At 27.3% G+C, this 25,926-nt stretch overlaps 18 protein-coding genes and 3 non-coding genes across 21 annotated transcripts; 9 read left to right on the forward strand and 12 right to left on the reverse strand.

Annotated features, from left to right (window-relative positions):
* Positions 1–1,371: 1,371 nt before the first annotated feature.
* VNE69_01339 (uncharacterized protein) lies at positions 1,372–2,391 on the reverse strand (the record flags this gene model as incomplete). Its single annotated transcript, XM_065472475.1, has 1 exon — positions 1,372–2,391. One exon carries the CDS (start codon positions 2,389–2,391, stop codon positions 1,372–1,374), a length of 1,020 nt encoding a protein of 339 aa, XP_065328547.1.
* Positions 2,392–2,713: 322 nt separating this feature from the next.
* On the forward strand, positions 2,714–4,795 carry VNE69_01340 (DNA replication licensing factor MCM7 (MCM7); the record flags this gene model as incomplete). Its single annotated transcript, XM_065472476.1, has 1 exon — positions 2,714–4,795. One exon carries the CDS (start codon positions 2,714–2,716, stop codon positions 4,793–4,795), a length of 2,082 nt encoding a protein of 693 aa, XP_065328548.1.
* Positions 4,796–5,307: 512 nt separating this feature from the next.
* On the forward strand, positions 5,308–6,294 carry VNE69_01341 (transcriptional adapter 2 (ADA2); the record flags this gene model as incomplete). Its single annotated transcript, XM_065472477.1, has 1 exon — positions 5,308–6,294. One exon carries the CDS (start codon positions 5,308–5,310, stop codon positions 6,292–6,294), a length of 987 nt encoding a protein of 328 aa, XP_065328549.1.
* Positions 6,295–6,544: 250 nt separating this feature from the next.
* Positions 6,545–8,416, reverse strand: VNE69_01342 (exocyst complex component SEC10; the record flags this gene model as incomplete). The annotated part of the gene is made up of 1 exon (XM_065472478.1): positions 6,545–8,416. The coding sequence occupies one exon, from the start codon at positions 8,414–8,416 to the stop codon at positions 6,545–6,547; it is 1,872 nt and encodes a 623-aa protein (XP_065328550.1).
* A 673-nt stretch (positions 8,417–9,089) lies between these two features.
* Positions 9,090–9,884, reverse strand: VNE69_01343 (ribosomal protein uS2; the record flags this gene model as incomplete). Its single annotated transcript, XM_065472479.1, has 1 exon — positions 9,090–9,884. The coding sequence occupies one exon, from the start codon at positions 9,882–9,884 to the stop codon at positions 9,090–9,092; it is 795 nt and encodes a 264-aa protein (XP_065328551.1).
* Positions 9,885–10,396: 512 nt separating this feature from the next.
* On the reverse strand, positions 10,397–11,251 carry VNE69_01344 (uncharacterized protein; the record flags this gene model as incomplete). Its single annotated transcript, XM_065472480.1, has 1 exon — positions 10,397–11,251. One exon carries the CDS (start codon positions 11,249–11,251, stop codon positions 10,397–10,399), a length of 855 nt encoding a protein of 284 aa, XP_065328552.1.
* Positions 11,252–11,409: 158 nt separating this feature from the next.
* Positions 11,410–11,482, forward strand: VNE69_01913. The gene has a single exon. It is a non-coding gene; the product is annotated as a tRNA-Val (tRNA).
* Positions 11,483–12,578: 1,096 nt separating this feature from the next.
* On the forward strand, positions 12,579–13,541 carry VNE69_01345 (uncharacterized protein; the record flags this gene model as incomplete). Its single annotated transcript, XM_065472481.1, has 1 exon — positions 12,579–13,541. The coding sequence occupies one exon, from the start codon at positions 12,579–12,581 to the stop codon at positions 13,539–13,541; it is 963 nt and encodes a 320-aa protein (XP_065328553.1).
* Positions 13,542–13,755: 214 nt separating this feature from the next.
* VNE69_01346 (proteasome subunit RPN8 (RPN8)) lies at positions 13,756–14,565 on the forward strand (the record flags this gene model as incomplete). Its single annotated transcript, XM_065472482.1, has 1 exon — positions 13,756–14,565. One exon carries the CDS (start codon positions 13,756–13,758, stop codon positions 14,563–14,565), a length of 810 nt encoding a protein of 269 aa, XP_065328554.1.
* Positions 14,566–14,869: 304 nt separating this feature from the next.
* VNE69_01347 (UDP-galactose transporter 1-like protein) lies at positions 14,870–15,805 on the reverse strand (the record flags this gene model as incomplete). Its single annotated transcript, XM_065472483.1, has 1 exon — positions 14,870–15,805. The coding sequence occupies one exon, from the start codon at positions 15,803–15,805 to the stop codon at positions 14,870–14,872; it is 936 nt and encodes a 311-aa protein (XP_065328555.1).
* A 122-nt stretch (positions 15,806–15,927) lies between these two features.
* Positions 15,928–16,182, reverse strand: VNE69_01348 (chromatin modification-related protein EAF7 domain-containing protein (MRGBP); the record flags this gene model as incomplete). Its single annotated transcript, XM_065472484.1, has 1 exon — positions 15,928–16,182. One exon carries the CDS (start codon positions 16,180–16,182, stop codon positions 15,928–15,930), a length of 255 nt encoding a protein of 84 aa, XP_065328556.1.
* Positions 16,183–16,251: 69 nt separating this feature from the next.
* Positions 16,252–16,323, forward strand: VNE69_01914. Its single transcript has one exon. It is a non-coding gene; the product is annotated as a tRNA-Met (tRNA).
* Positions 16,324–16,465: 142 nt separating this feature from the next.
* VNE69_01349 (WD40 repeat domain-containing protein) lies at positions 16,466–18,457 on the reverse strand (the record flags this gene model as incomplete). The annotated part of the gene is made up of 1 exon (XM_065472485.1): positions 16,466–18,457. One exon carries the CDS (start codon positions 18,455–18,457, stop codon positions 16,466–16,468), a length of 1,992 nt encoding a protein of 663 aa, XP_065328557.1.
* Positions 18,458–18,612: 155 nt separating this feature from the next.
* Positions 18,613–19,701, forward strand: VNE69_01350 (adenylyltransferase and sulfurtransferase (MOCS3); the record flags this gene model as incomplete). Its single annotated transcript, XM_065472486.1, has 1 exon — positions 18,613–19,701. One exon carries the CDS (start codon positions 18,613–18,615, stop codon positions 19,699–19,701), a length of 1,089 nt encoding a protein of 362 aa, XP_065328558.1.
* A 108-nt stretch (positions 19,702–19,809) lies between these two features.
* On the forward strand, positions 19,810–20,286 carry VNE69_01351 (elongator complex protein 6; the record flags this gene model as incomplete). The annotated part of the gene is made up of 1 exon (XM_065472487.1): positions 19,810–20,286. The coding sequence occupies one exon, from the start codon at positions 19,810–19,812 to the stop codon at positions 20,284–20,286; it is 477 nt and encodes a 158-aa protein (XP_065328559.1).
* Positions 20,287–20,296: 10 nt separating this feature from the next.
* Positions 20,297–20,533, reverse strand: VNE69_01352 (uncharacterized protein; the record flags this gene model as incomplete). Its single annotated transcript, XM_065472488.1, has 1 exon — positions 20,297–20,533. One exon carries the CDS (start codon positions 20,531–20,533, stop codon positions 20,297–20,299), a length of 237 nt encoding a protein of 78 aa, XP_065328560.1.
* A 265-nt stretch (positions 20,534–20,798) lies between these two features.
* VNE69_01353 (cytidylate kinase (cmk)) lies at positions 20,799–21,452 on the forward strand (the record flags this gene model as incomplete). The annotated part of the gene is made up of 1 exon (XM_065472489.1): positions 20,799–21,452. One exon carries the CDS (start codon positions 20,799–20,801, stop codon positions 21,450–21,452), a length of 654 nt encoding a protein of 217 aa, XP_065328561.1.
* Positions 21,453–21,528: 76 nt separating this feature from the next.
* Positions 21,529–22,086, reverse strand: VNE69_01354 (transmembrane EMP24 domain-containing protein; the record flags this gene model as incomplete). The annotated part of the gene is made up of 1 exon (XM_065472490.1): positions 21,529–22,086. The coding sequence occupies one exon, from the start codon at positions 22,084–22,086 to the stop codon at positions 21,529–21,531; it is 558 nt and encodes a 185-aa protein (XP_065328562.1).
* Positions 22,087–22,147: 61 nt separating this feature from the next.
* VNE69_01915 lies at positions 22,148–22,251 on the reverse strand. Its single transcript has one exon. It is a non-coding gene; the product is annotated as a tRNA-Ile (tRNA).
* A 1,601-nt stretch (positions 22,252–23,852) lies between these two features.
* Positions 23,853–24,791, reverse strand: VNE69_01355 (tRNA-5-methyluridine(54) 2-sulfurtransferase; the record flags this gene model as incomplete). The annotated part of the gene is made up of 1 exon (XM_065472491.1): positions 23,853–24,791. The coding sequence occupies one exon, from the start codon at positions 24,789–24,791 to the stop codon at positions 23,853–23,855; it is 939 nt and encodes a 312-aa protein (XP_065328563.1).
* A 115-nt stretch (positions 24,792–24,906) lies between these two features.
* Positions 24,907–25,881, reverse strand: VNE69_01356 (WD40 repeat domain-containing protein; the record flags this gene model as incomplete). Its single annotated transcript, XM_065472492.1, has 1 exon — positions 24,907–25,881. One exon carries the CDS (start codon positions 25,879–25,881, stop codon positions 24,907–24,909), a length of 975 nt encoding a protein of 324 aa, XP_065328564.1.
* Positions 25,882–25,926: the final 45 nt, after the last annotated feature.

Genomic DNA, 25,926 nt, shown 5'->3' on the forward strand with positions numbered 1-25,926 from the left:
AATATAAGTTGTGTTAGCAATTTAACTTAAATATTTCAAAGAAGTATTGTGCGAGAGGTTTGCAAAGAGTGCAATGTTTGTTTACAGATCAATTTTATAACAAATCAATATAAGCAAATTTTAATCAAAGGTAACTTTAGCGAGTCATCGTCGAACTAGTAGACATGAGGGTCTATGCCGATCAAAACAAAGGACATATTTGGTTACAATCGGCTACAATTATGTATTATAAGTACGCATTTACTTCTGTTATAAAATCTAAACCGAAACAAAGTTTAATTATACTTAAATATACTTATAATGGCCACGGGAAAGCAGTAAACTCCAATTCGACGTTGGAAAAAACTAAAAGTTTACTTCTATCAGAAATTTGCGAGCAGAATAAAATTTTACTAGCCAATAGCTGACCCAGACACCCTCAGAGACCAAGTTGAAAATTTAAATAGAACTCTTACTAGATACTTGTAAAATATCTCTACGCAGAATTTAGTACACTAAAAACTGGGCCTTATTCTTTAAACATTTGTCTATAAATGCAATGCCGAGTACATTCTGCATCAAAATCTTTATTACAATTATTTTATGAGATAATGGGATATATACTTTTATAAGCAGTAGTACGACATTACAACTAAACAAGGCTTGGATAAAAGGGTATAGGTAAATAGATTCTTTGAGACGAAAAAAGTTTGTTAAGAATATACAAAAAATGCATTCATAATAGATGAATGATTTCTTATAGGTTATAAAACATTTTTAAAACGATTTTGACACAATTCTAAGACAACAATGTTAAAATTAAGACCGATTATTTTTGACTTAAGCCACTTTTAGTTATTTTGCCTAATATTCAATTTTTGAAAAAAATTAAGAAATTACGTCAATGAATTTGGTAAATGTATAATTGAGTTACTTTTTTTTTTCTTATAAACAAAACTTGGCAGAGTTTATAATTCAAATAAACATAGTTGTACAATTATTAAATTCATGTGTAGATTGTTTTAATAATTTATAGTACGAGTTTCTTTGTTAGAATATCTAGATTTATGAATTTACTATTGTGTAAAATATCATCGAGAATATGATTGCCACATATAAACTGGTTGTAATTAAATTAATTTATTTTCACTCAAGAAAATTTAAGATGAAAAATATTTATAATTTTAAGATAGGTAAAAAATCAATACCAACTGAAATATAAATTAGAAATCTATAACAAATGGATTTACTTTCATAAAGCAAGTTTTTATAAATTGTACTATAAACTCCCCTGGAGCAGATACCATGGTTTTAAAATTAAATTTCACTTTTTGAGATGACCTGTGCTCGAGACATTGATACAAAACCAAATTTTGAATTTATTTACTTAATTTATCTATTTATAAGTTGATTCTCGTATAGAAATATTTGATATTTAATCATCCTGATCTTCATGTTATTTACACGCAGTACTTGACTTATATCGTACAAGACATTTTCTATACAAAAATCAGACGGAGAAATTTCTAAATATTCTGAGAATAAAGAAATTAGACACGTGGCACATTTCTCAGAGTCAAAAAGGTCATCTTTCTTACTTGACGATGCGACTTGGAAATCTTTCGTTATATAAAAGTCTTGGATATTTGAGACTAATAATTCTTCTGATTTTACTAGAGTTAAAACATCTTTGAGGAATGATAATTTGACGAGATCTGGCGCGAACTTGAGCGCAGACTCTAAATTTATCAAAAAGTTAGAGGGAGCATCTTCCCTTTGATCAGTCAAAGATTTCATTTTATGACTAAATAGATTTATTCTATTATTTTGTCTATACAAACACATCATTTTATTATAATTGTCTTGATTCATTTGATTTTGTTCATGTTTTGGTTGTTTATACAAACATATTCTTTTATCTTGTGTTCTTTTATGATCATCTTCTATTTTCCGCTTTTTATTAAGCCTGTACTCCTCGAATGACATATTCCCTTTGTAAATGTCTTCATTATAACATGCCACTTTCCTTATTTCATTCCATACCTTCCCAAATACTGTAAATGACACTGGGTTAAGATACCGTAGGGCTTCACTCGGACTACAAGGCTTTATTTCTTTATATTTCTCTAATTCATTTTTTATTATTGACTGGTCATACACTTGATTCTTTAGTGCCTCTTCGAGGATGTAGACTGAGATATTTGGTTTATCTTTCAGACTGAACCAGGTAGATAATTCGATATAAATCCAGTGGTAGTCTGCGGAGATCTTTTTATATTTCATAAGGAATAAGATTTTGATGTCTTTGTCGTGTTCATGATAAATTTCTTGCCATTTTTGTATGTATTCTGGATTATTTCTAAAATATTTTGTGTCTAAAAATTTTAACAAATAATCGATCTTATTGAGCATTTTTTCTTTAAAAAATGGGTTAAAAACGAAGAAAATCAAAGTAAAACAATAAATTTATATTATATTCTAATAATTGGATTGAGTTTTATTTACTAATACAAATATAATTTTTTTTAAAAAAAATTTTAAACGTCTTAAACTAAATAGTATTTTTTAACTAAATATAATAACACATCTTGAATATAATATAATAACACATCTTGAATAAATATTATAACACATCAAAAAAACTAAATATTTTTTTTTTACTAAATATTATAACACTTTATAAATATAATAAAATCTTACTGTTCAATTTTTTTTTAGTTTTCTTTTTACCCCAATGAATAAAATCACAGATCTAAAAGTCTTCGAATCAGATATAAATTATTCTAATGACACTGATCTTATCCACAAATTTATTGTTTTTTACAATGAAGGAAATGAGCACACTTATCTTGAACAGATTCGTGAACACAAGCCCTGCTTGCAAATAAATCTAGACGATCTCTCTATTTTCGACGAGACTGGTATTGTCTCTAGAATAGAAAAGAATGCCTTTTCTTATTTAAATTTATTTTATAAAGTCATAGACGACATTTTATTTACAGAAGGCGACTATCTAATAGGAGACAATGACGAGGATGTTTTCTTTTATCACAGAATTTCAAGATTTAAAGAGAAATTCCCTGACCAAAAGATCACAGATTTCCTCCCGTCTTTTTTAATTAGAAATTATTTCTTGAATTTGATCCCGAGATCAAATTCCAAAATTATGAGTGTAAGACAAATCAAGTCTGAAGATATTGGGACACTAATAAAAGTCAGTGGTATTGTCACTAAAATAAGTCAAGTAAAACCTAATATAAAAGTCGCCACCTATATTTGCGAGAGCTGTGGCTCTGAAATATTCCAGCAAATTGATGGAGATGTCTTCGATTTATTAGAAGAATGTTCTAGTGAGAAATGTAAAATCAAGAAAGTCAAAGGCACTTTAATTCTCGTGACTAGAGGCAGCAAATTCTTAAAATTTCAAAGTTTAGTCATCCAAGAACTTTCTGGAGATGTGCCACAGGGTTCCATTCCCAGGATGATCAAAGTGGAATGTTACGGAACATCAACAGAAAAATGTCTACCGGGAGATGTCGTCATAATAGGCGGCATATTCATGCCTAAACCGTATTACGGGATGAAAAAACTAAAAGCGGGTTTATTAACTGACACTTATGTACTCGCCACTGATATTCAGACTACTAAAGTAGAATATAAAAATCTAAATATAAATTTGACAATTGACCAATTAGTCAAAAATATAGCGCCAGAGATTTATGGTATGGAAGATGTAAAGAAAATATTATTAATGATGATGGTAGGAGCTCAGACTAAAACAAAAAGTGATGGTATGAAAATTAGAGGAGACATAAATGTCCTCCTGTTGGGAGACCCGGGAATAGCGAAAAGTCAACTTTTAAAAACAGTAGTAAAAATAAGTAAAAGAGGAATTTATACCACAGGAAGAGGGTCAAGTGGCGTGGGCTTGACTGCTTCTGTAAATAAAGACCCAATTACTAATGAAGTCATTTTAGAAGGAGGGGCTCTCGTCTTGTCAGACATGGGAATTTGCTGTATCGACGAATTGGACAAAATGAGCGAATTTGACAGGGTGAGCATCCACGAAGTTATGGAACAGCAAAGCGTGTCAATAAGCAAAGCGGGAATAAACACGAAATTAAACGCAAGATGCGCAATATTAGGAGCAGCAAACCCAGTAAAAGGGAAATATGACCCAAGATACAGTGTAGAATACAATGTGGGTTTGCCGTGTTCTTTATTGTCAAGATTTGACATTTTGGTGGTGTTGAAAGATGACGCGGATTTACAAAAAGACGAGGCACTTGCTGAACACGTCACTTCTTTACATTTCAATGAAACAGAGAATGACACTGTAGACTACAGAGACATCAGAGAATTTATACAAAAAGCCAAGTCTTTTAATCCTGTAATTCCTTCTGATTTATCTCAGAGATTTATTGACGCCTATGTACACGCTCGTAAAGAAAATGACAATGTAACTCCAAGATATTTATTGTCTCTAATAAGAATGGCAATTTCTCATGCGCGACTTCGTCACTCAGATCAAGTCACTGACGGAGATGTAGACGAAACTCTGAGACTTATGGAAGTCACTAAAGTGCCATGTACTAGAAAGAAAACAGAGACTATGTCTAATAAGAGGAAAATTTATCTTCTTATTTTATCTCTGGTTTACAAAGAAGAAGAAAATAAGAAATTTGTAAAATTGGAAGATTTATGGAGAGCGACAGAAGGAATTTATAGTAAAAATGAGATTGAGGATGTTATAGCAGATTTTGGAAGTTGTGGAATATGGATGAGAAATAATGATGAAATAATAATATTTAATTAAAAAATAAAGTGGAATTTATAATGAATTTGTTGTTTTATTTATGACGTGGGCTATAAAAGACCGGTCTATTTTTTTATGCAAAAAAGCATAAATAGAGAAGAAAAAAAAAATAGCATGAAAAAAAATCAATTTAATAATTATTATGATTTTATATATGGATAGTTCTATCATAAATAAAAATCAACTCACATGAAATATAGCTGTGTATTTTAATATTATTTGTTCTATCCGAATAAAAACCAACCCACATGAAATATAACTGTTATGTCATACTTAGATAGTTCTATCTGAATAAAAGTCCATAAAACAAACCAACCCACATGAAATATAACTGTTATGTCATATATTAATAGATCTATCCGAATAAAAATCGTCATCATGAAACAAACCAACCCACTTGAAATATAACTGTGTACTTTTAAATTAATAATTCTATAATAAAACACAGAGGCATAAAAATAAGCCCCTTATAATGAATTCGAAATCAATCTCAATTTAGATTTTTTTACCCCATGACAATATCTAACATTGGTAATACAAATATCTTAACTGTAGTCTGTGACTTCTGTTTCATTTCCATAAATCAAGATCCTCTAATCCAATGCACTACTTGTAAAATAGACCAATGCATTTACTGCTTCCGGGACAATTTAGAGACCAAAATCCATAAAAAGACACACGATTTCAGAGTAATAAATTATTCCTTAAAAATCACTGAAGATTGGAATATTCTCGAAGAATTATTATTTTACAATTCTCTTGACAAATTTGGTCTAGGAAATTGGGACAATATTTCCAAATCTATAGGCACTAAATCTGAAGAAGAAGTAGAAATATTTTTTTATAAAATGTTAAATATAAAAAATAATTCAATTTCCAATTTAAAAATCAATGAAAGAACTAGTAATCCATTTAGAAGTAAAATATCTATTTATATGAATAATAGAGAAGATTTCGATGTTGAATTTATGAATGATTACGAGGAAATAATAAAAGACATGGATTTCACAGACAGTGATGAAGAAATAGACATAAAAGCTAAGAATTGTATATTAAAAGGATATAAAAATATAATACAAATGAGGAATTATAGAAAAGATATAATTTTAAAGAAAGGATTATTAGAAATTAATAAGAATAAGGAATTTGAAAAAGAAATGAGTAAATATTTGGATATTGAGAAATATAAATTTCTACTTGAATATCTTTCAGTAGAAAAATATGAAGAATTTATTAAAGGGATTTGTGAAGAAAAAGAGGTTTTTAAGGATAAAGAAAATAAGATAAATTATCAAATGGCACTTAGTGGACAAGAATTAGAAATTTGTAAGAAACTTGAGATTTCTTATGAAGAATTTGGAGATTTAAAGAAGAAATTTATAGAAATGAAGATATTTAAAGATACAGAGTTTTATGATAAAATTAACAAACTTTGTAGAAAAGATAAAACAAAAAGACAAGAAATTTTAGATTTTTTTAATTTACAAAATTACATTTAAGCAAAAATCAATAAGTATGAAGGTTTTATTGTAAAATTATAAATCTGAATTAATCTAACCTATTTAGTTTAGAGATTTAATATCTTATTATTAAATCTAACAAATTTCTTATAAAAATCTAACAAGTTGTTTTATTAAATCTAACATATTTAAAATGCATCTAACAAATTTAAAATGCATTAAAGATATTTAAAATATATGACCTATTAAAATATATCCAATGAATCTTAATGTATCTTAATAGAGGCTTTTATATTTCATTTGATGCCTCTTTAGATTTATCATTACGACATTTCAGGGAATTCTTAAGATCTTCTTTGCTTATCTTTAATTTTATATTCTCTTGTACTTCCTTAATATTATTTTTATCTGTAATTATTATTATTACAATATTCTCTAAATATTTATATAAACTTATAATCTCATAATTCCCCGTAAGAAATACAATATGACACATTTTCTCTATAAAATCTTTAAGATTCCTCTTCTGACTAATAGAAAACTTTAAATTAAAAATTCTCTGTTTTATAAGAAAATACGTCATTTTATAAATTTCCACTACAAATTTCATTTGTAAATTTCCTCTAATTTTCTTAGATTCAAATATTTGACCTTTCAAATAATTAATTACAGAATTATCAGAATCAGGTCTATAAAATAAAATCTGAGAAATAAATTTCTTAATTCTAATTTCACATTCTTGAAGTTTAATTTTCAAACAAGAAGAAAATATTTCTTCTGTTTTATTTTTGAAGATTTCTAATTTATAAAAATCTTCTTTAAAATATTTCTTAATTTGATTTCTTATCTTTTGTATCTGAAAAATTGTACTAATTTTATCTGTCATGTCTTCATTTATCAAATCTACGAATTTATTAAAATATTCTTGGTAAAAAACAAACATGTCTTCTAAATCTTCATCATTATAAAGAAATCTTCTTGTATTAAAAAGATCTATTAATAATAAAATGGTATCAATAATAAAATTATAATCTTTAGAATATGAAATGACGTCATTCTTCAAAATATATTTATAAGAAGTCTGTTTCCCAAATACGATCTTATTAAAAATTTCTGAGAAGAAATTTCTCTCTTTGTCAATACAAAGTGCAGAATATTTGAAACTTAAATCGTCCAGGACTTTTTTATAATCAAAATTATCTGATAAACTTTCTATAAAAATCCCTAATTGTTCAATATTTTTATAAGAATTTTCTATCGAATACAAAAATATGAAAGAAGATGTTCCTTGTAGAAATTTCTCCAGGGTAGGAAAAACCAAATCATAAAATATTTTCTTATTTACAATTTTATAAACTTCTTCGTAATTCGGGAATATTTCAGAAATATCTACAAATTTCTCCTGGTAAGAAATTTTCAATTCATTTAGAAAATTCAGAAAAGTGTTATTTTCTTCGTCATAAAGTTCAATGTCAATTTCGTCACAAGACGGATGACTCATTTTATAAATCTCTTTGAAAATGGGCATTTCATAAATATACGCATAAAGAAGCGTATTATTCTTATCTAGTTCATTTAATGCAATATAAGTAGATTTCATCATTGTCTTATTATTCATTTTATTTGATTCTTCAAATGTCTTTATTAATTTGTCTTGGATATCTTTAGAAATTTCAAGAAGTTTAGTTTTATTTTCATCTTCAAATATTTCAAGTGTGTGGTTTATAAAAAAGCATAGAAATTTCCAATCGTCTTTGTCTTCACTTTTAAGTAAAGAAGATAAAACTTGGAAATTTCCTTTTTCTATTTCTATCGTGTAATTTAAAACTTTATTGAGAAGTTTTAATTCGAAGATTTCTTTGTTTCTTTGTAAAACTTCTTTTGTGTCTCCAAGTGGGTCGATTTTTAAAGAATTTACTTGTTTATGCAAATCTAAAATTTTCTCTTCATTTATTTTATCTTTTATGCTGCGTAATTCTATTTTCAATTTTTCTTGTTTGAAAAATAGAGCTTCTCTTAGTCCTTCAATGTCTTGTAAGACTTCTTTTATATTTGAAAGAGTCGTCTGACTGTTCTTTCTATCAAGAAGGATGGTATTTTCTATTATTTCTATAGGAGAGAAATCGTCTTCTTTGATTTGACTTATTTGGATTGTTTTCATTAGGGGGAAATATTCTTTTGTATGTAACTTACATAGTCTAGTAATAAAAAGATTGTATTGTATAATTTATTTACAGTTTGTTTGTTTTATTGCATAAATAAATTAAATATTTCCATGCATAAATTTTAAAATTTTAATTATAAAGTAAAATGGCCGTACAACAAATTGAAAAAGGCAATTTCCATTGAGAAAATAAGAACTTAAAGATGAAATCTCTCATGCAGTAGAAGAATTATAATACGACTTGTTTGCAAATCATGCGGCTTTTCTCTACAATTACAAGCCGAAAATAATTCCTTATCTAATGACTTGGGATGGAATAGTAACTAAATTTCACCGCGCGCATATAAATATAAACTTCAATAGAATGGAAGCATAAAACAGACAAGAGTCCTTAAAATGACTTTAGAACCCCCAAATTATATCAATCAAACATGGGCTTGCTACTAGCAGGAAGGAATATTCAAGAGCCCAATATGTAGATTTCACAAGGAACTTCCAGAGGAAATTGTGGATGCATTTTGGTAAAAGTAAGATTTTATACATGCTCCAATTAGTTTTGCTTTAATTTAATTAAAAAAGGCAAACATGACTTAATCAGGCAGACCCCTTATCAAAATATACTGGCCTATTAAAAAGTTAAAAATAATTTGTGTCTTTTAAATTAAGATATTTAATTTCCCCATCCTCGTTCTGCTCCAGATCGTGTTGTCTCAACTGATATATTAGTCATATCAGATGCCCAATTATTCACCGTACTATAATCTTCTGGATCTGAGAATTCTTGATTTCCAATATTAATATTTGCACTATCAATAGCCTTCTGTTCTTCAACAAGTCTTTCTAATTCTACTGGATCTCTGTAGATAAATAATTCTATCTCTTTCATATTTTCATCCAGAGGCTCTCCTGTCTTCATAAATCTAACAAGTCTACTTAAAATAAATAAACCAGTAGAAATAGAAACAGGAGACCTGTTGTTCATTGGAATGACAACATCTACGAAAGACACGTCATTGTCAGTATTACAAAAAGCCACTGTCTGTAAGTTCACATAAGAACTTTCATCAAGGGCTTGTTTATCGGCAAAAGGATCAGAGACAATTAAGACTCTTGGCTCTAAAGGCCTTTTAACTTGGTTGTTACAAAAAGTACCGGGAATAAATCTGCCTATGACTGGTGTGGCATTAGTGGCTTCACAGAATTTTAAGACGCCTTTTCTCCCGAATGTTTTAGTAGAAACGACGACAGCTTCACTTGGATTTTGAAGACTGCAGAACATTCTAGAGGCAAGAATAAATTTCTCCCAAGTTTTTTCTATATCAATGACTTTAATGTTCTCTGGTTTTCTTGTACCATAAACATATCTTCCCATATGTTTTGAAGTTTTAATTCCTCCTAAATGTCCTTGACTTATGAGAATAAGTTTGACAAAATCTTCTGGGATTGGAATATTAACTTTGGCCATTTTTGGGGTCAAAATTTTCAAAAAAAAATATGCATAAAAAAAGAAAAGAAAAGTAAATAAGTTTATCTATCGTATGAGACTACTTGCTTATTGTAAATATCTATTGTATAATCTAAGAACATGACAAATAATATGAAGCCACCATAAATAACAGGATAATTTGAGATAGCCCAAATTACTAATTCACCCATAGAAAAATAGAAAGGAGGACCATCTTGAGTTTCAAGTAAAACCATAAGAAAAAAAAAACAAAAGAGAAATTTATAAAAAAAAATAAACAAATGTAGCAGAATTTAAGTAAAAAATCTTTATAAATATATTAATCTCTTTTTATTATAAAAATTAACTAACCAACTAACATATGTTTTAAAACTTTATTACTAATGTTATAAAATCAACATCTTATTATAAAGTTAACATTTTATATTATAAAACTCAACTAACTAATTGCATATATTCAAATTTTTTATTATAAAATAAATCTAGTTAAAATAAAAATTATTTGGCAAATTTTATTTTTTAAATTCGCGATATTTTTCACTGTAAAGTTCATGAACTTGATCAAATAAAGATTTATCAAATGGGAAATAAAAAAGTGAGAAATTATCAAAAGACTTAAAAAACTTATACTCATATTTCGTAATACTACAAAATATTTCTATAATATTCTCATTCATATAAATATAAATATTATTCTTAAAAATTTTATCAAAAATATGACTACATTTCTCAATATATTCCCTATGAAAACAACAAATATAAATCAACCCTTGAGCAGCAAGAACAAAATTTAACCCAGTGCCAATTTTCAATTCTTCAACATATTTTATAAATTGTAAAATCGCATTTTTATTATTAATTTTACATCTTGTAACAAAAGATGTAAAATACGGAATATAAACAATAGGATTAGATTTAACATTTTCAAAAAGGAAATATAAAACAGGTCTACTTTTCTGTAAAGCCAATCTAAAAAACAAAAACTGAACTGTGTTCGTCTTACTTAAAGGAATTAATGATAAACAATCTAATAAAAGATTACAATTTATATTTTCAATAATTTGATCTATTTTTATATAAGCAGAAATAAATATTCTTATTTTATCTCTAATAAGTCCATAAAGTGGTTTCTCTATTGGTGTCTCAAATTCGCTTATTATGTCATTCCAATCTTCATCTGAAATTGTATCGTAAAGGGAACTTATTTCTACATCTAATTCTATAAGAGAAATAATTATCTTTTTAAAAACAGGCTTGACTAAAGATTTATTTTTGAGATATTCTAAATACTTGTCTATTTCAGATAAATCTAATTTCTCTCTTTTTAGTTTTTTGACGAGATCAATTTTTTCTTTAAATGAAAGCATCAAGGGGAATAAAAAAATAAGAAATAAAATATGTAAAAATATCAAATTTAATTAAATTTTAAATTTAGTAGGGAGTTTGTTGGTTTACAAACAAACAAACTTATAAAAATATAAAAGCATGAAAAAATTATGCATAATGAAAATTTAAAAAAAATCGAGCTCTTGTAGTGTAGTGGTTATCACGCATCCTTTACACGGATGAGGTCTCCGGTTCGAACCCGGACAAGAGCAAGTTTTTATTTGTTAAGATTAAAATTAGACGAATTTGGATTTAAATATAGGAGTACATTTTTCATTATGCATAAAAGATAAGATTGTTGAGATAAAGATATGCACAATATTTTGTAAGATACTTCTGCATCGCAATGTAAGTTCTTTATAGTAAAAATTCGGAGTGTTTTCAGATGCTAATATTATGATGTTAGCCGGATTGTAATACTTTACGATGTCCATATCTGCTGTTAAATTTTTGAAATGGCCCTTACTTGATTATATTTCACTCTCATGATTAAATTTAACAGTCGATTGAATGCAAACTTTTATCAAATCGATGATGATCGCGTCCCAAGCTTAACTATTAAATATAAGGGTGCTGATTTCTATGATATATTGGGAAAGTTTCGAAAAATTTTTAATGCAAGTACGCACTAAAAAGAAGTCTCATACGGATTTTGATATGATCTGCATATTTTAAATGCTGCGAGATTCTTACCCACTACTAAAATTGTCCTGCAATTAACTTGTTAGATCTGTTGAACTTTGGCTTTACTGAACTTATTACCATCTATATGCATATCGTGTCTAGAGTGACCATACAGCAGATATACTTAACGGGCAGATTTTATAATCCTAGGATAGATATCATCGTACTGACTCAAAGATCCCTACAATCATCTGTATTGCACACACGTGCTCCTTTGACTCTACATTTTATGGACCATGTTAACTACATGTCTCTATATGTTTTGGCAGCGGGACATAGAGTCCTATATGATAAAGGAAAGCTATTGCTCTAATCGCCAAGTCTCTTAATTGGCTTAAAGATCTCAACATAGATTGTATTCGCCACTGACTTTTTATGCTTCATAAGTACTTTTATATACAACGTAGTTACTTCTTACATATGGTGTTTCTGGCCTCAATCGGCGTTTCCAACTTGATTCTGCTTGTAAGTAGATGCACAAAATTATAGTCGACGTTACTATTACCTTAAACATTTTTAATAGAATCTAAAATTCTTTTAAAATAATATCACAATTCTCTCGAACACTTGCACATGATTAGTAAACACCAATCTTACCTTAGACTTTATTAATTTCCCCTTATTATGATCAATAAAATTATTATTATTACTGGACCTAGTAAAAGTTATAAAGAAATTGAGTATAAAGATACGCTAATATTTTATGATTGTCAAATAGGCAAATTTAATATAAATATCCAGAATACAAAAAGTGTATCTATATCTAGTAAAGATATTCTCTTAAGATTTACTAAAAAATCAGGTGATTTTTTGTATAAAATCAAAGAAGATTCCTCTTTGTATAATTTTAATAACAAATTGGAAATACAATTTATTTATGAAAATAAATCGTGTATAAATGATATTTTCAAAGTGCCACTCTATAAAAACCATCTTTCTGGCTTTCTATTTTCGAGATTATTTTCAGTTCTATTGAAAATTTATTTCAAAAATTTTTTAGATTTTTTACTAATAAATTTCCCAGATTATGCCATCGCTTACATACGAGACAAACCTTTCGGGTTGAAACAGAACACAGTCATCAAAGAAAATTTAGCTTATATTTTTATAAATTTCAATTTATACCAAAATATGATCTATGAGTCATTTTTCATATTTGCCAGTCTTTTAGACCTAGACATGATTTTTATAAAATTAAGTTTTCTGTTTATTTTTAAAGTCTACAAGTTTATAATTCGAACTTTGTCCGAATTATTAGATCTTTTAAATCATAAAACTTATAATAAATTAAAAAGAAGATATGATACGATAGTCTTAAGTGCAGATCAGATAATATTAGCAGTACTGTTTTTTAGTATTTTTGTACTTATATTTATTAATATTTTACCTTATTATTTGTTTTATGTTTTAGTTTGGTTTATTTATCAAGGGATTGTAAGTTTAGAAAAAGTCGTGGTTTTATTAATTTGTGATTTTCGTGAATATTATTTTTTGGATTTGGAGTGTCCTGGGCTTATTTGCAGTGTGGATTTTAAAGTCAAATTGAGATTGTTAATTCAAGAAATTAAATTTTCTGAGATTTTTTAAACACGAAAAAGTTGGCGAATTTTATAAAAATAAACCAAATATTTTCTTGGTTTTATAAATAAAAGGTCTTTGCAAACTCTAAGCAAGACTGTTTTTTCTTAGTAATTTGTCTAATATTTACGTTTTATATTCACGAATTAAACATTTGATTTTACATGTCAAAATTAAATATCAAATTTTTAAAGAAGATTGTTTTGATTTTTCACCCTTAGAAATGAAATCTGCCCTAACAAAACAAGACATTTTTTCAATAAATAAATCGTCTGTCGTAGTCCACCCACTTGTCTTACTCAGTGCAGTGGATCATTACAAAAGATTAAATTCTAAAAGAGTCATAGGCTGTCTACTTGGGGAATATAAAGACGAGTTACACATTACAAACTCCTTCGCTATTCCTTTTGAGGAGACAGAGGACGAGTGGTTTTATGACACTTCTTATTTACAAAACATGTACGAGCTTTTCCACAAAGTAAACTCAAAAGAGCAAATAGTCGGGTGGTACCACACAGGCCCGAAAATGTATAAAAATGATATAGAAATCACTAAATCATTCTTGAAAGTAATAGATAATCCTTATCTTGTCATTATAAATATACATTCTGAAGATTACGATTTACCAATACAAATCTTCAAATTAAACAAAGAAAAAGATTTTGTGCACATCAATGGCAAAGTCGAGGCAGAAGAAGCCGAGGAAGTCGGGGTAGAACATTTAATCAGAGACTTGAGGACAGAATGTTCAGGGAGTCTGAAAGATAATATAAATATAATTAGGGAATCTTTAAATGTCTACTATAATTGTGTGTCAAATATTGAAGATTATATTCAAAATGTCATAGACGGGAAAAGGGAATATAATCATGAGATTATAAACTTGTTACAGGAAATATTAAATTCTATACCAAATCTTAATGATAATTTAGAAGTTAATATGAGTTATGTTTATCTTTGTGAATTAATTAAGTCGACGATTAATCTTAACGAATTAAAAAACAATAGACAAGAGAACGAAATAGCCAGTTAAAATAAATTTGTTAAAACATAAAAAAAACTTTAGAAACATTTTTTGTAAACTTCTTTTCATAATTGTGGTTTGTAAGATTTTTGAGCAAATAAATTGCAATACAAATTTTTATTATTAAAATTTACAGGACATCTTGCGCATTTTAAAAAACTTCTCTGTACAATTAAAAAGATAAAGCTGCTTTATTAAAAAATTCAATAAATTTTTTAATATTAAGGATAAAATCTCATAGATGGCTTTTTTAAACTAATATAAAAATTTTATATAGAAAAAACCCACTTTATGAAACATTTTAAAGATAAATTCAATATTTTTTAATTTTATTTTCTTTTTCATTAAAATCTAAATATATCGAGAAAAGTACTCCAAATATAGCGAATCCTTGACTAAAAGATATAAAATGTCCAAATATGAAAAATGACATCAATATTGATGTCATTTTCCTTATAATATTAATTATACTAAGTGTAAGAGTACCATGTTTCTCTATCATAGAATAAATAAACACTTGACCTATTACATTTGTAACTGAAGAAAGCAAAATATCATAAGAAAAATCTGAATTTCCTATTAAACTACCAAAAGATGTGTAAAAACTACCATTGGTAATTAAAATAACACTTGATAATGATAATCGTATCAAATTGAAATAATACATCATGTTTAAAGATGACACTTTATACTTCTTGACAATATTGTCTTGTACTACATTTATAAACCCATCAATAGATAAATTAATTAATAACAAACAAATTCCAATATAACTACTAGACATATTTTTAGTCTCTTTGGTCTCAGAAAGAGCGAACAATAAGACGCAAAAAGACGTTAAAATTAGTGTGAAATATTTGCGCATCGTAAATTTCTTCTTATAAATTATAAAATTCATAAGAGCAATACTAAGAAGTTTACAAGATTTAGAAATGACGATAGTAGGATAAGACAAGAATTTGAGGGAATAAGTCCATAACTGAGCAGATATTAAAGTTAAAACAGAAAGAAAAATATAATTAAAAATTAGAAATCTATTTGTTTTAGAATTTTCATCTTTTTTGAAATTTAAAATTGAGCCACTGACAAGTACGCCGCCTAGACTTTGTAAAAACATGGGGAGAAGAGCAGAAGAATATTTTACATTTTTATGATCAGTGGCAAGTTTCTCCTGGTAAATGCCATTTATAAGAAATAATGCGTAAATTCCTATCCCAAGAAACAAGATAGAAGAAGATTTTTCATTCATAGGGGCAAATAAAAAAAACATAAAAAAAATTATTTCTTGATTTAACCACACAATATCTTAAAGGTTTTAAATTTACCAAAAGTGATTTTATTGATAAAATTTTTAGTTTAGTAAAAAAATTACTACTCAAGAGAATACGAGCCAATCTTGTATTTTTCATTGGTTATCGCATCAAGTTTCTTTATGTCATATCTAGAATATAGAAATTTCCAAATATCTTCAGCAGAAATGACATTAGGCTGTTTTAAATTTTTTAATACTTGAAGCATGATAAATTGTTTAAATATCCCGAAAGGCTTATGTTTGCCAAGAGCCTTTACTATTCTAATAGTAATATGGACATCTGTGTTAGTTATCTTTTTAGGAAAATTTGTCATATGGGGAGTCTAAAATAAAGATTATTATTGCGTTTTGTAGTTCTTTTATTTCAACCCTCATATTTTCTAAGCACGGTGGCGCAGTGGTAGCGCGTTGGGCTCATAACCCGAAGGACGATGGTTCGAATCCATCCTGTGCTATTTTTGAAAAAAAATGGACTATATATCAAATTTGTCAACATATATTTTATGTAAAAAAAATGGACTTACAACAACAGTCAAGTTAAGTTTTTTCCATATTTTTGATGTTAAAAAAATAAAAAAAAGGTTTATTTTGCTTTTGTTATATTTTATTCAATAAAAACTTAAAAATAATTCCGCATTTGAGAAATACAAATATACTTTTGTTATGTTGACAAACTTTTTTGACTAAACATTCAAATTTTTTCTCTTTTACATATTCCCTCTCATTTATAGTGTCTAATATAAAAAGAATATTTCCTTTTTGTACAAATTTAAATAATGTCTCTAGTCCCCGTTTAGACTTGCATTTTCTTAAGAATTTTACACTTCCATCATTCAGGCCAAAAAGGTATCCTGTGTTTGTTCGATGTAAAGAATAAATAATTGAGTCAACTAAACCTCTAGTCTTCGCGAAAGTTTCACAAACTATTAATAATCTAGTCTTTTCGTACATATGATTAGTAATAACTATCTCGTCGTCTCTTTCTATATAAATTAAATTGTTAGTGTAATAATTTTTCAATAATGACAATTTGTTATCTAGATTTTCATCAACTGAATAAATATTTCCATTTACTGTGCTAAAATATATAAAATTTCTTGATGTTTTCTGTTTTATATCAGATAACATTTCGTCGCAATCAAGTTTCTGATTAGTATCATTGTGTAACGGAAACCCATCTCGAATCCTAGTTCTAATGCATAGCGAATTAATAACAGAATCGAAATATTCTGTTTTAGCAACCATTTTACCTTCTACAAGCTTATAAACCACTTGTCCGTCCGTACAAACAATTGTTTTATTGTCTACAATCTCAAAATCGATAATATTACCACAATCTAGTGGCTTAAAATCGAAAAAATTATTTTTAAATTCCAATTTTCTAATAATACCATCACTAAAAAGAACGTAGATAATTTCATGGTTTTTTTCATCTTCTAATAACACTTTTCGGGGATACCCGCAGTTAAATTCTATTTTTTCAATTAAATTAAAATTTTCATCGAGTATGTAAATTTTTGAACTATTAGAATCAAATTTTCCGAAATAATCAAATTCAAAATTTTTTTTAGTACCAATAACAATCACAGGATTGGGATTAATCGTCATAACTGCAAATGTAATGCACTCTTTTAAATTTAAATATTCGTAATTTGGAAATATTTTAGATTTTTCAATTTTATATTCACTGCCTTTATACCAAACATTTTCTATAATTCCTTCTATCGATGACATTTCGTCAATAGAATCGTACGCTAATTTAAATGTTTCCCATTTATATTCTTCAAGAAGCTTGTTATCTCGTAAATCTGGCTCGGCCCTACATTGTGCTTTCGCTGGTGTTTTTGTTGATTGATTGAAGTCATTTTTGAATAAAATACTCCAAAAGAAATCTTTTTCATTTTCTAAAACGTGTGGAATCTTTTCGACTTTAAATGATGTATCGAAAAATCTTAATTCTATTAATAATTTTTCAAAATCAATTTTAAAATTTTTATTTGCATGATATATTAGATTAGACATAGAATGTTTATGTGTATTAATATGTGCTCTATATAATAATTTGGAATCATATTCTTTATAACATCCCCATATCTGACATTTATACATGTTTTTATCTTGAATTAATAGACAATTTTCGGTTAATTTATTTTTTAAAATTCTACCTATTTCGGAGTCGGAATACAATAAATCAAATAAATTTACAGATCTCAATAAAACATTGTCCGTTTTATTAAAAATTTCTCTCGGCTTATATTTTGCTTTAATATAATTTTCTATTGTTTGCGTACTATAAATATCTTTTGATACTGCCAAAGTTTTTTTTACATTTTTTTTATGTACAGATTTGCAATGATCTTTTAAAATGGACAAGGAGATGTGATTATTCGAAACTGTAGAGAGTTTTCTGTTATCAATTAATAAATTACAGTTTTCAATTGGGCATTTTATTTCGTAAAGATTTTCCTCAAAATCGTGGTACACATTTGACAAATGATTTATTAAAAACACAAATTTATAATAAAACGCCTTACATTTTACATACGGGCATTTGTATACTAGTATTTTTTCATCTATTGATTCTTCCATAAGGGCAACAAAAAAAAATAATAAAATGGGGATTGAACACTGACACGTTGGAGATAACATTTTTTCAAAATATTATAGTTTTAAATTTTTTTAATGTTAATAAATTAAAATCTTATTTTATTTTGTCCGTTATTAATTTACTCCTTATTAGCCCCATGTTCCACGAAAGTGATCTATTAGAAACAGAAAGAATAAAATATTCTAGACAAGTCATAGTTCCGGGTGTTGGTATCGATAATCAGATAAAACTAAGAAATTCAAGCATATTAATCGTAGGCTGCGGCGGTCTTGGTTCTCCTTTGATTATGTACATGGCTTCATGTGGAATTGGAAAGATTGGTATTGTAGATCATGACAAGATCGAAATTCACAATTTACAGCGCCAAATTATTTACAAAGAAAGTGATGTGGGTCATTACAAAGTTGACAAAGCCTACGAATTTATAAAAAATATTAACAGTAATATAGTATTAAAAAAATATAAATTAAAAATGGATTATAATTTTAAAGACATTAGAGAGTACGATATATTAATAGATTGCACTGACAATATAGATACGAGATATGTATTAAGTGATTTATCTAGAGAATATAACAAGGACTTTATATGTGCATCTGTAATCAGATGGGAAGGACATTTATATAATCTGAGAGCTAGTGGACCATGTTATAGATGTTTATATCCGAATATCAAGAAGACAACAGTAAGCTGCGACGAGAATGGGATTATTGGGCCGATATGTGGCATTTTTGGCAGTTTATTGGGATTAGAAGTTATAAAAACATGTTTAAAAAGTAGTGATACTAAGCTTATAACATATAATGGCGTCAGTGATAAATATAACACATTTAAATTACGCAATAAAAATCCCGAATGTCCAGCTTGTAACGGAAAAAAGCAAGAACATAAAAAAAAAGAGGTTAAAAAAATTGACGACACGGATTTTAAACAGATCAAAAAAATACAATGGACAGATGTATTGGCTAATTTTGATAATTTTTTTATAATTGACGTGAGAAATACGATTCATTATAACATGTTAAGAATAAAAAACTCCATCAATATTCCATTTTTAGATTTAAAAAATAATTTGAATTTTGTTAATAGCGAAAAGACCGTACTTGTACTTTGTAAAAGAGGAATAACCTCATTAAAGGGCGCAAAAATCCTACAAGATGAAGGAATAGAGTGTTTTTCTATCGAAGGAGGAATAGATAAATATGAAAAATTATACATCAAATAAAATTTTTTTCACTAAATGTGAACTAATTCGATGCACAACATTAAAAAAAACCATACAACATTTTTTCATTCATACTTAATTATTAGTAAAATTTTTTTCTACCCTTTAATGGCAATAGAGTTAAAAGATCTATTTTCTAATAATTTCTTTAATGACAGAAAAATTTTAATAGATGAAAAGAATACTGTAAATGTCGATTTTCTAATTAGAGATCTCTCTTGCTTACTAAACAATCCTTCAATATTTCTTTATAATGAGTTACCAGAAAATAAATCATTTTACGGTATAAATATAAAAAGTGAATATAAAGGAGATATTTACAGCAATGAAACGTTTTTAGATCACACATTTATAGCTAAAAATCTATTTAATGTTACACCCAATTCACAATTCAGTATTTATAGAGACAATACTTGTACAAAATACGACTGGTATAATTATGATTTTATTTTTTTAGTTGAACCACTTGCAAGTGGGTTATGTGTTAAATTTGATGGTATGATAACAATAAAAAACAGACACAAAGAATTTATTAAATTAAAATACAAGAGTTACACATCAAAAACAGAATATTTTGAGTTCTAAATAAAAAATTTTAATTATTTTTACAAAAATTGTACGCGTCTTCGGCGAGTTTAAATCTTTGTGAAAAGCTGTTATAACTTTTTTGTAAATTTTTCATATCTTCTGATTTTATATTGACGGTCAAATAACCATCTTCTGTGGTATATTTTATAGAACTTGTAGTGTTTTCAATATCATCTTGTTGGATACTTTTACATATTATTGATGGATTTTCGCAAGGATATTTTACAAATATTTCGTATTTCATTTCAAGGGCAAAAATCGTTATAAAAAACTTTATTTTATGACAAGTACTGGTATTAAATCAAAATTATGACATACCTAAATTTTAATATTTAAATTTCAAAAAAAACAACATTATTTTTCAAAACTAACTAATTTTTATAACAATATATAAGTTGAGAAAAATTAGAGATAGGTTTAAAATTCATATAATTTTTATTGTATATCTTATTTTTAATAATCATTGATACATTTAATATATTATTTTTAATATATTTGATCCCCTTTTAATGGTCTATAAAATCGCTATTGATGGCCCAGCTGGGAGTGGTAAAAGTACTGTAACCCAGTTGCTAAGAAAGAAAATGGGATATAAAACCATAAACTCTGGTAATATTTATAGAGCTATTACTTATATATTAAATAAGAAATTCGGCGAAGTAGATTTGACTGGTGAAATAGTTATTAATTTTATAAATAATTTAAAAATAAAAATGGTAAAAGATGATCTTTACTACGACGGAGTAAACATCTCTCCATTTTTAAGAACTAAAAAGATCGATGATCTTGTTTCTGAAGTAGCCAAACCACTTTACATTCGTAAGAAGGCGGGATTATTACAATTAGAATTTATAGAAGATTCCGAAAGCGGGTTAATTATTGAGGGTCGAGACATAGGGACAAATGTCTTACCAGACGCCACTTTAAAAATATATTTGGACGCAGATGCGAAAGTGCGCGCAAAAAGAAGATTTAATGAAAGGCCCGAGGTGTCATATCAAAAAACTTTAGACGATATTTTGGCCAGAGATTTGAGTGATAAAACGAGGGAACACGGTAGACTGATCATAGCCGATGATGCCGTCGTGATTTGTACGGATAATATGACAGTAGAAGAGGTAGTAGAAAATATTTATAAAATTTTTAACGAAAAAATAAAATAATTTTTACTTATAGAAATTCACATATAACAATCTAATATGATTTTTAAATAAAAATAAATTTTTTTGATAAATTCATTTAATTTCCTACGTGCTTCCTCTCAAACATCTTTATGGTGTTTTTATGAAGATAATACATTATAGCAAGACTAGTAAATATTTCAAATATCACAAATCTATACACCCAAGATTTGGATTTTTTTACTAATTCAAAATGATTTTCATATTTAGCAAATTGTCTTCTCTGAGCAGAAATATTATTTTCTAATACACTTATAAGTTCGGAGACTGCGTCGACATCTTTAATTGGGCCTAAAGCTCCTTGCATTTCTTTGTTAACATCTGGACATCTGTAGCCAAATTTCATTTTTTCTTTTGACTTATTAAAAATTTCGATTTTGAAATGTCCAGAAATCAATGGCTTTGTATAAACAACCCCACTGGATTTTACATATTGTCCTATCTTTCTGTCCATATTATCGTATACGACAACATTTACTTTATTATTACCAAATGTATTATAGATAAACTTAAACATTTCATCTTTTGTCACTTTCAATTTCATGAAAAGACTATCTTTAGGATTTATTTCGACGTAACGACAAAGAGAAAAAATAAAGAAAAACAGAATGTTCATTGGGGGTCAAATTTTGGAAATTTTTAAAGGCAAAAAGATCTTTTCTGAAGATCCAAAAATTTGCTCCCGATGGGGATCGAACCCACGACCTTGGCATATCTTAGCCAATCAGTACAGCTTTTCAGCATATAAGTACCACGCTCTCAACCGCTGAGCTACGGGAGCTGTAAAACAAAATGTAAACTTATAAGTAAGACAGAAGAAATAAATTATATTTTAAGATCTTATTTTAAAGCCCTATGAAATTAGAACAAGAAAATGAAGAGATAAAACGTGAGCTTATGGAATATAACAAACTGATTGAGGAATATAAAATTAATTTAAAGAAATCTCTTGAGCTAATAAAAAAATATAAAGAAAAATTTAAAAGCTAAAATGATTTGTTATTATTTACTACAATTAGTAGTCATTATAAATGGACTAAAGCTACAAGATATAATTGCTTGAGAAAAGTCTTTAAGTTTAAACAATTTATGAATATATTTAATTACATGAAGACTTAACAATTACTACTTAACAAGTAAATATTTGGCGACTGATCTTTTTTTTCCTTTTTGACAAAACTATAAGCTTCAGATTTATTGTTAAAGGTCTTTCATCTTTTTTTAAAAAATGCAGAAAAAAATTATATCATTTAAAACATTTATCTTGGCGTCAGGCCGCAAAAATAATTAAAATATAATACGAGAAAAAAAAGTTTATACGATACCACCGCGTTAGTTGTTGCACACGTCATATCAAATCAATTGCATTTATAAATAAATCCACCTTTTTTAAATAACATCAAAAATTAATTTTGTATAAATTAAAGTGACGTTTTATTATTTTTCCAAACAAAGTTTAATCGTAAACAAACAAAAAAATTATACGTCGAAATACTTTAAGTATCACCACATTCTTAACTTAGAATTTTTTAAGTTTTACTTAAGGTTATTTAAAAGAAAAAAATCTTTTTTTTTTTATGGATTACAAAATTAATGAATTTTATCACGAAATTACAAGGACATGTTTACGACTTTCAATATCATTTGCTCACTTCATTTTATTTTATCTCATCCGTGAAGGCGATAAATTAAACATTTATCCAGAATTAGAGACGACTATAGTCTGTAATATTGTTTTTAACATGTGCCATCCAGTCATTAAAAAAGATGTACAAGTAAAAATATCGAGTATAATATTCTTAATACTTTTTTTATTTGTTCCTATTTTACACACCTTAACTAAGGAAATATGTACTGACACAATTTTTTTCTGGCATATTGTCTGTCAAATTTTTTATATTGGAAATTCAATCGTCTATTCGATTTACAATAAAAAACCAGTAACAAGGATTTATAATGAAAACGAGACATTAAAATTAGAAGAAAGCATTAATATTCCTAAACCATACCGTCCGAGTATGGCAGTGGGCAATGTGTCTGTTACTATAAGTTTAATATTGTTGGTATCTAGATTTAACAATATATCATCGGTTTTTTGTTTTCTCTGTATTTCTTTAATCTATTTTATTGGATTGCCAATTTATCAAGAAAATTGTAAAATGCACAAAAACTTTTTAAAATTTTTTCTTTGGGTTGGCGCCATAGGCAATCTTGTTTATTTGGTTGACAAAATATTGTTTTTTATTTATTTGGGACTAATATTGTATCTTTATGGTATAACATACTTAATAAAATGTATAATATGACGTAAATTTATATTTTATATTAAATTTTTGCACTTAGTTTCATTTTAACTCATATATTTAATTTATCTAAAAATTTTTATTTTTTTAATATTTTGACAAATGAGCATCCTTTACATATTTTATCAGATGAAGATGTAGGATGAGAACATTTAATACAAGAAAATACTTCAGTATTGATTGTATTATTTTGATTAAAAAGATTGTCCCCACTTTTGATAATATTAAATATAACTGTAGAATCTATTTTCTCTATCTCTTTAACAAAATTTCGAACGAATCCTCGTGAAGCTTCCGGGGCGTAGCTGCACTCAGTCGAAAAATATTTTAATTTTTTATGAAATGCGTATAAAACTATCTCTTTTTGATACGTGTATTTAAATGGCTTTGCTCTAGGTAAAGATAAAATAAATCCATCGTCAGTTACATGCTTGCTTGACACTGGCGATGTGCATCTCTGCAGTCTATTAAAATCGCCTCGTACCAAATTAAGCAAGACTGTCTCCGCCATATCATCCGCATTGTGTCCAGTGACAATATAATCAACATTCAAATTTCTCGCTGCCTCTTCAAGCGCTTGCCTTCTAAATACACCACAGTAAGTGCAATTATTTCTCTTGCCAACTTTTTTAACTACTTCGTCCATGTTTAGCCCGAACATGTTATCAAAAGATACAATTTTTAAATTTAGATCTAAATCTCTACTATTTTCATGTACTGTGTCAATTGAATAATCTCTATAGCCTTTAATTCCTTCGTCGACACATAATAATACAAGTTTGAGGTTATACTGATATTTTTTATTAAGCTTATCTAATACATAAGCTAATACTGTGCTATCTTTTCCTCCACTAATACCGATACCAACTGTAGACCCTTCTATAAACATAGAAGAGTTAATAATTGTATTATGAATGTCATCTTCGAAAAGAGTATAAAAACATTCTTTACAGACTTTCGATCTATCTTTTGATCTTAAAATAATAGCTTTTTGAGTTGTGCAATTATCACAAGACATAAAAGGGAGAATTTTTTAATATGAAAAAAGAAAAAATTTTCAAAAATTATTTTTTCATTTAAAAATATTCTTTGTCGTTTAAAAAAAATTTATAGTGACTTTCGATTATTTTTATTTAAAAAATTACGTTTCTCATTTTTTTCATCTGTAAACTGTCGCCCTCGTCTCCATAGAAAATTACATTGGATTCGTGTAGTTTTATAGAAAACAAAGTAGATTTTATATTTTCCGTATTTTTAATTTCAAAATCTTTTGAATCTAATACCCAAATTTCTCCTTTTTTTGAACACATTCCAATTTTATCGTTTAGAAAATGTAGTCCTGTTAGTGGTTCTTCACTGTATTTATGTTCAAAAAATGGTTTACAAGTATTTCTAGAGTCATAAGTATAAAAACTTCCGGATGAAGTCGTCAAATATAAAAAATTTTCATGACCGACCATATTTTCTAAATTTCCATCAATAAAAAAATTTGTTCCTGTTGATAAATTTGCAATTGTGTTTTTTTCTCCGTAAAAAATCATGTTTCCTGCATTTGCAATTTTTTCGACGTTCAAGTTCGTTGTAAAACTTTCTTTTATTCTCAAAGTTTCCAAATCCCATTCTAAAATTTTTTTATCATCGCTTCCAGAATATAAAGCATTATTAAAAAATTTTACTGCCAGTACGGAGTCATCATGACCTTTTAACAATAGTTGGGGCGTCAATGGATTGAATACGAGACTATCGTACAACATAATGTCTTTTTCGCAAGTAGCCAAAGCTATATAGTGTTTGTTATTTTTATAAATATATTCTGAATCATTTATTGACGAGAACAAAAAAATGTCGTGGTTAATAATAAAGTCATCATGTTCCTTGTCGTAGATATGAAATTGTAAAAAACTTTCCTCTAAATTATTAGAAGTAGAAAAAAGGACCAAATCGCTTTCACATATAAAAGTATCATTATTTTCCAGTTCCATAATTGGTTCATCAAGAAATGGGATTTCTAGATGAGAAAGTTGTTGAATTATTTCTTCATTTTTTTCATATTTATTTAACTTGTCAATTGAAATTTGGGCGGGAATATGATTTATCGTATTAATCATTTGGGTATAAAATATTAAAAAAAGATAATTAAAATTTCAAAAGAC

This window comes from Vairimorpha necatrix, chromosome 1, assembly GCF_036630325.1.
Source record: "Vairimorpha necatrix chromosome 1, complete sequence".
NCBI lineage: Eukaryota > Fungi > Microsporidia > Nosematidae > Vairimorpha > Vairimorpha necatrix.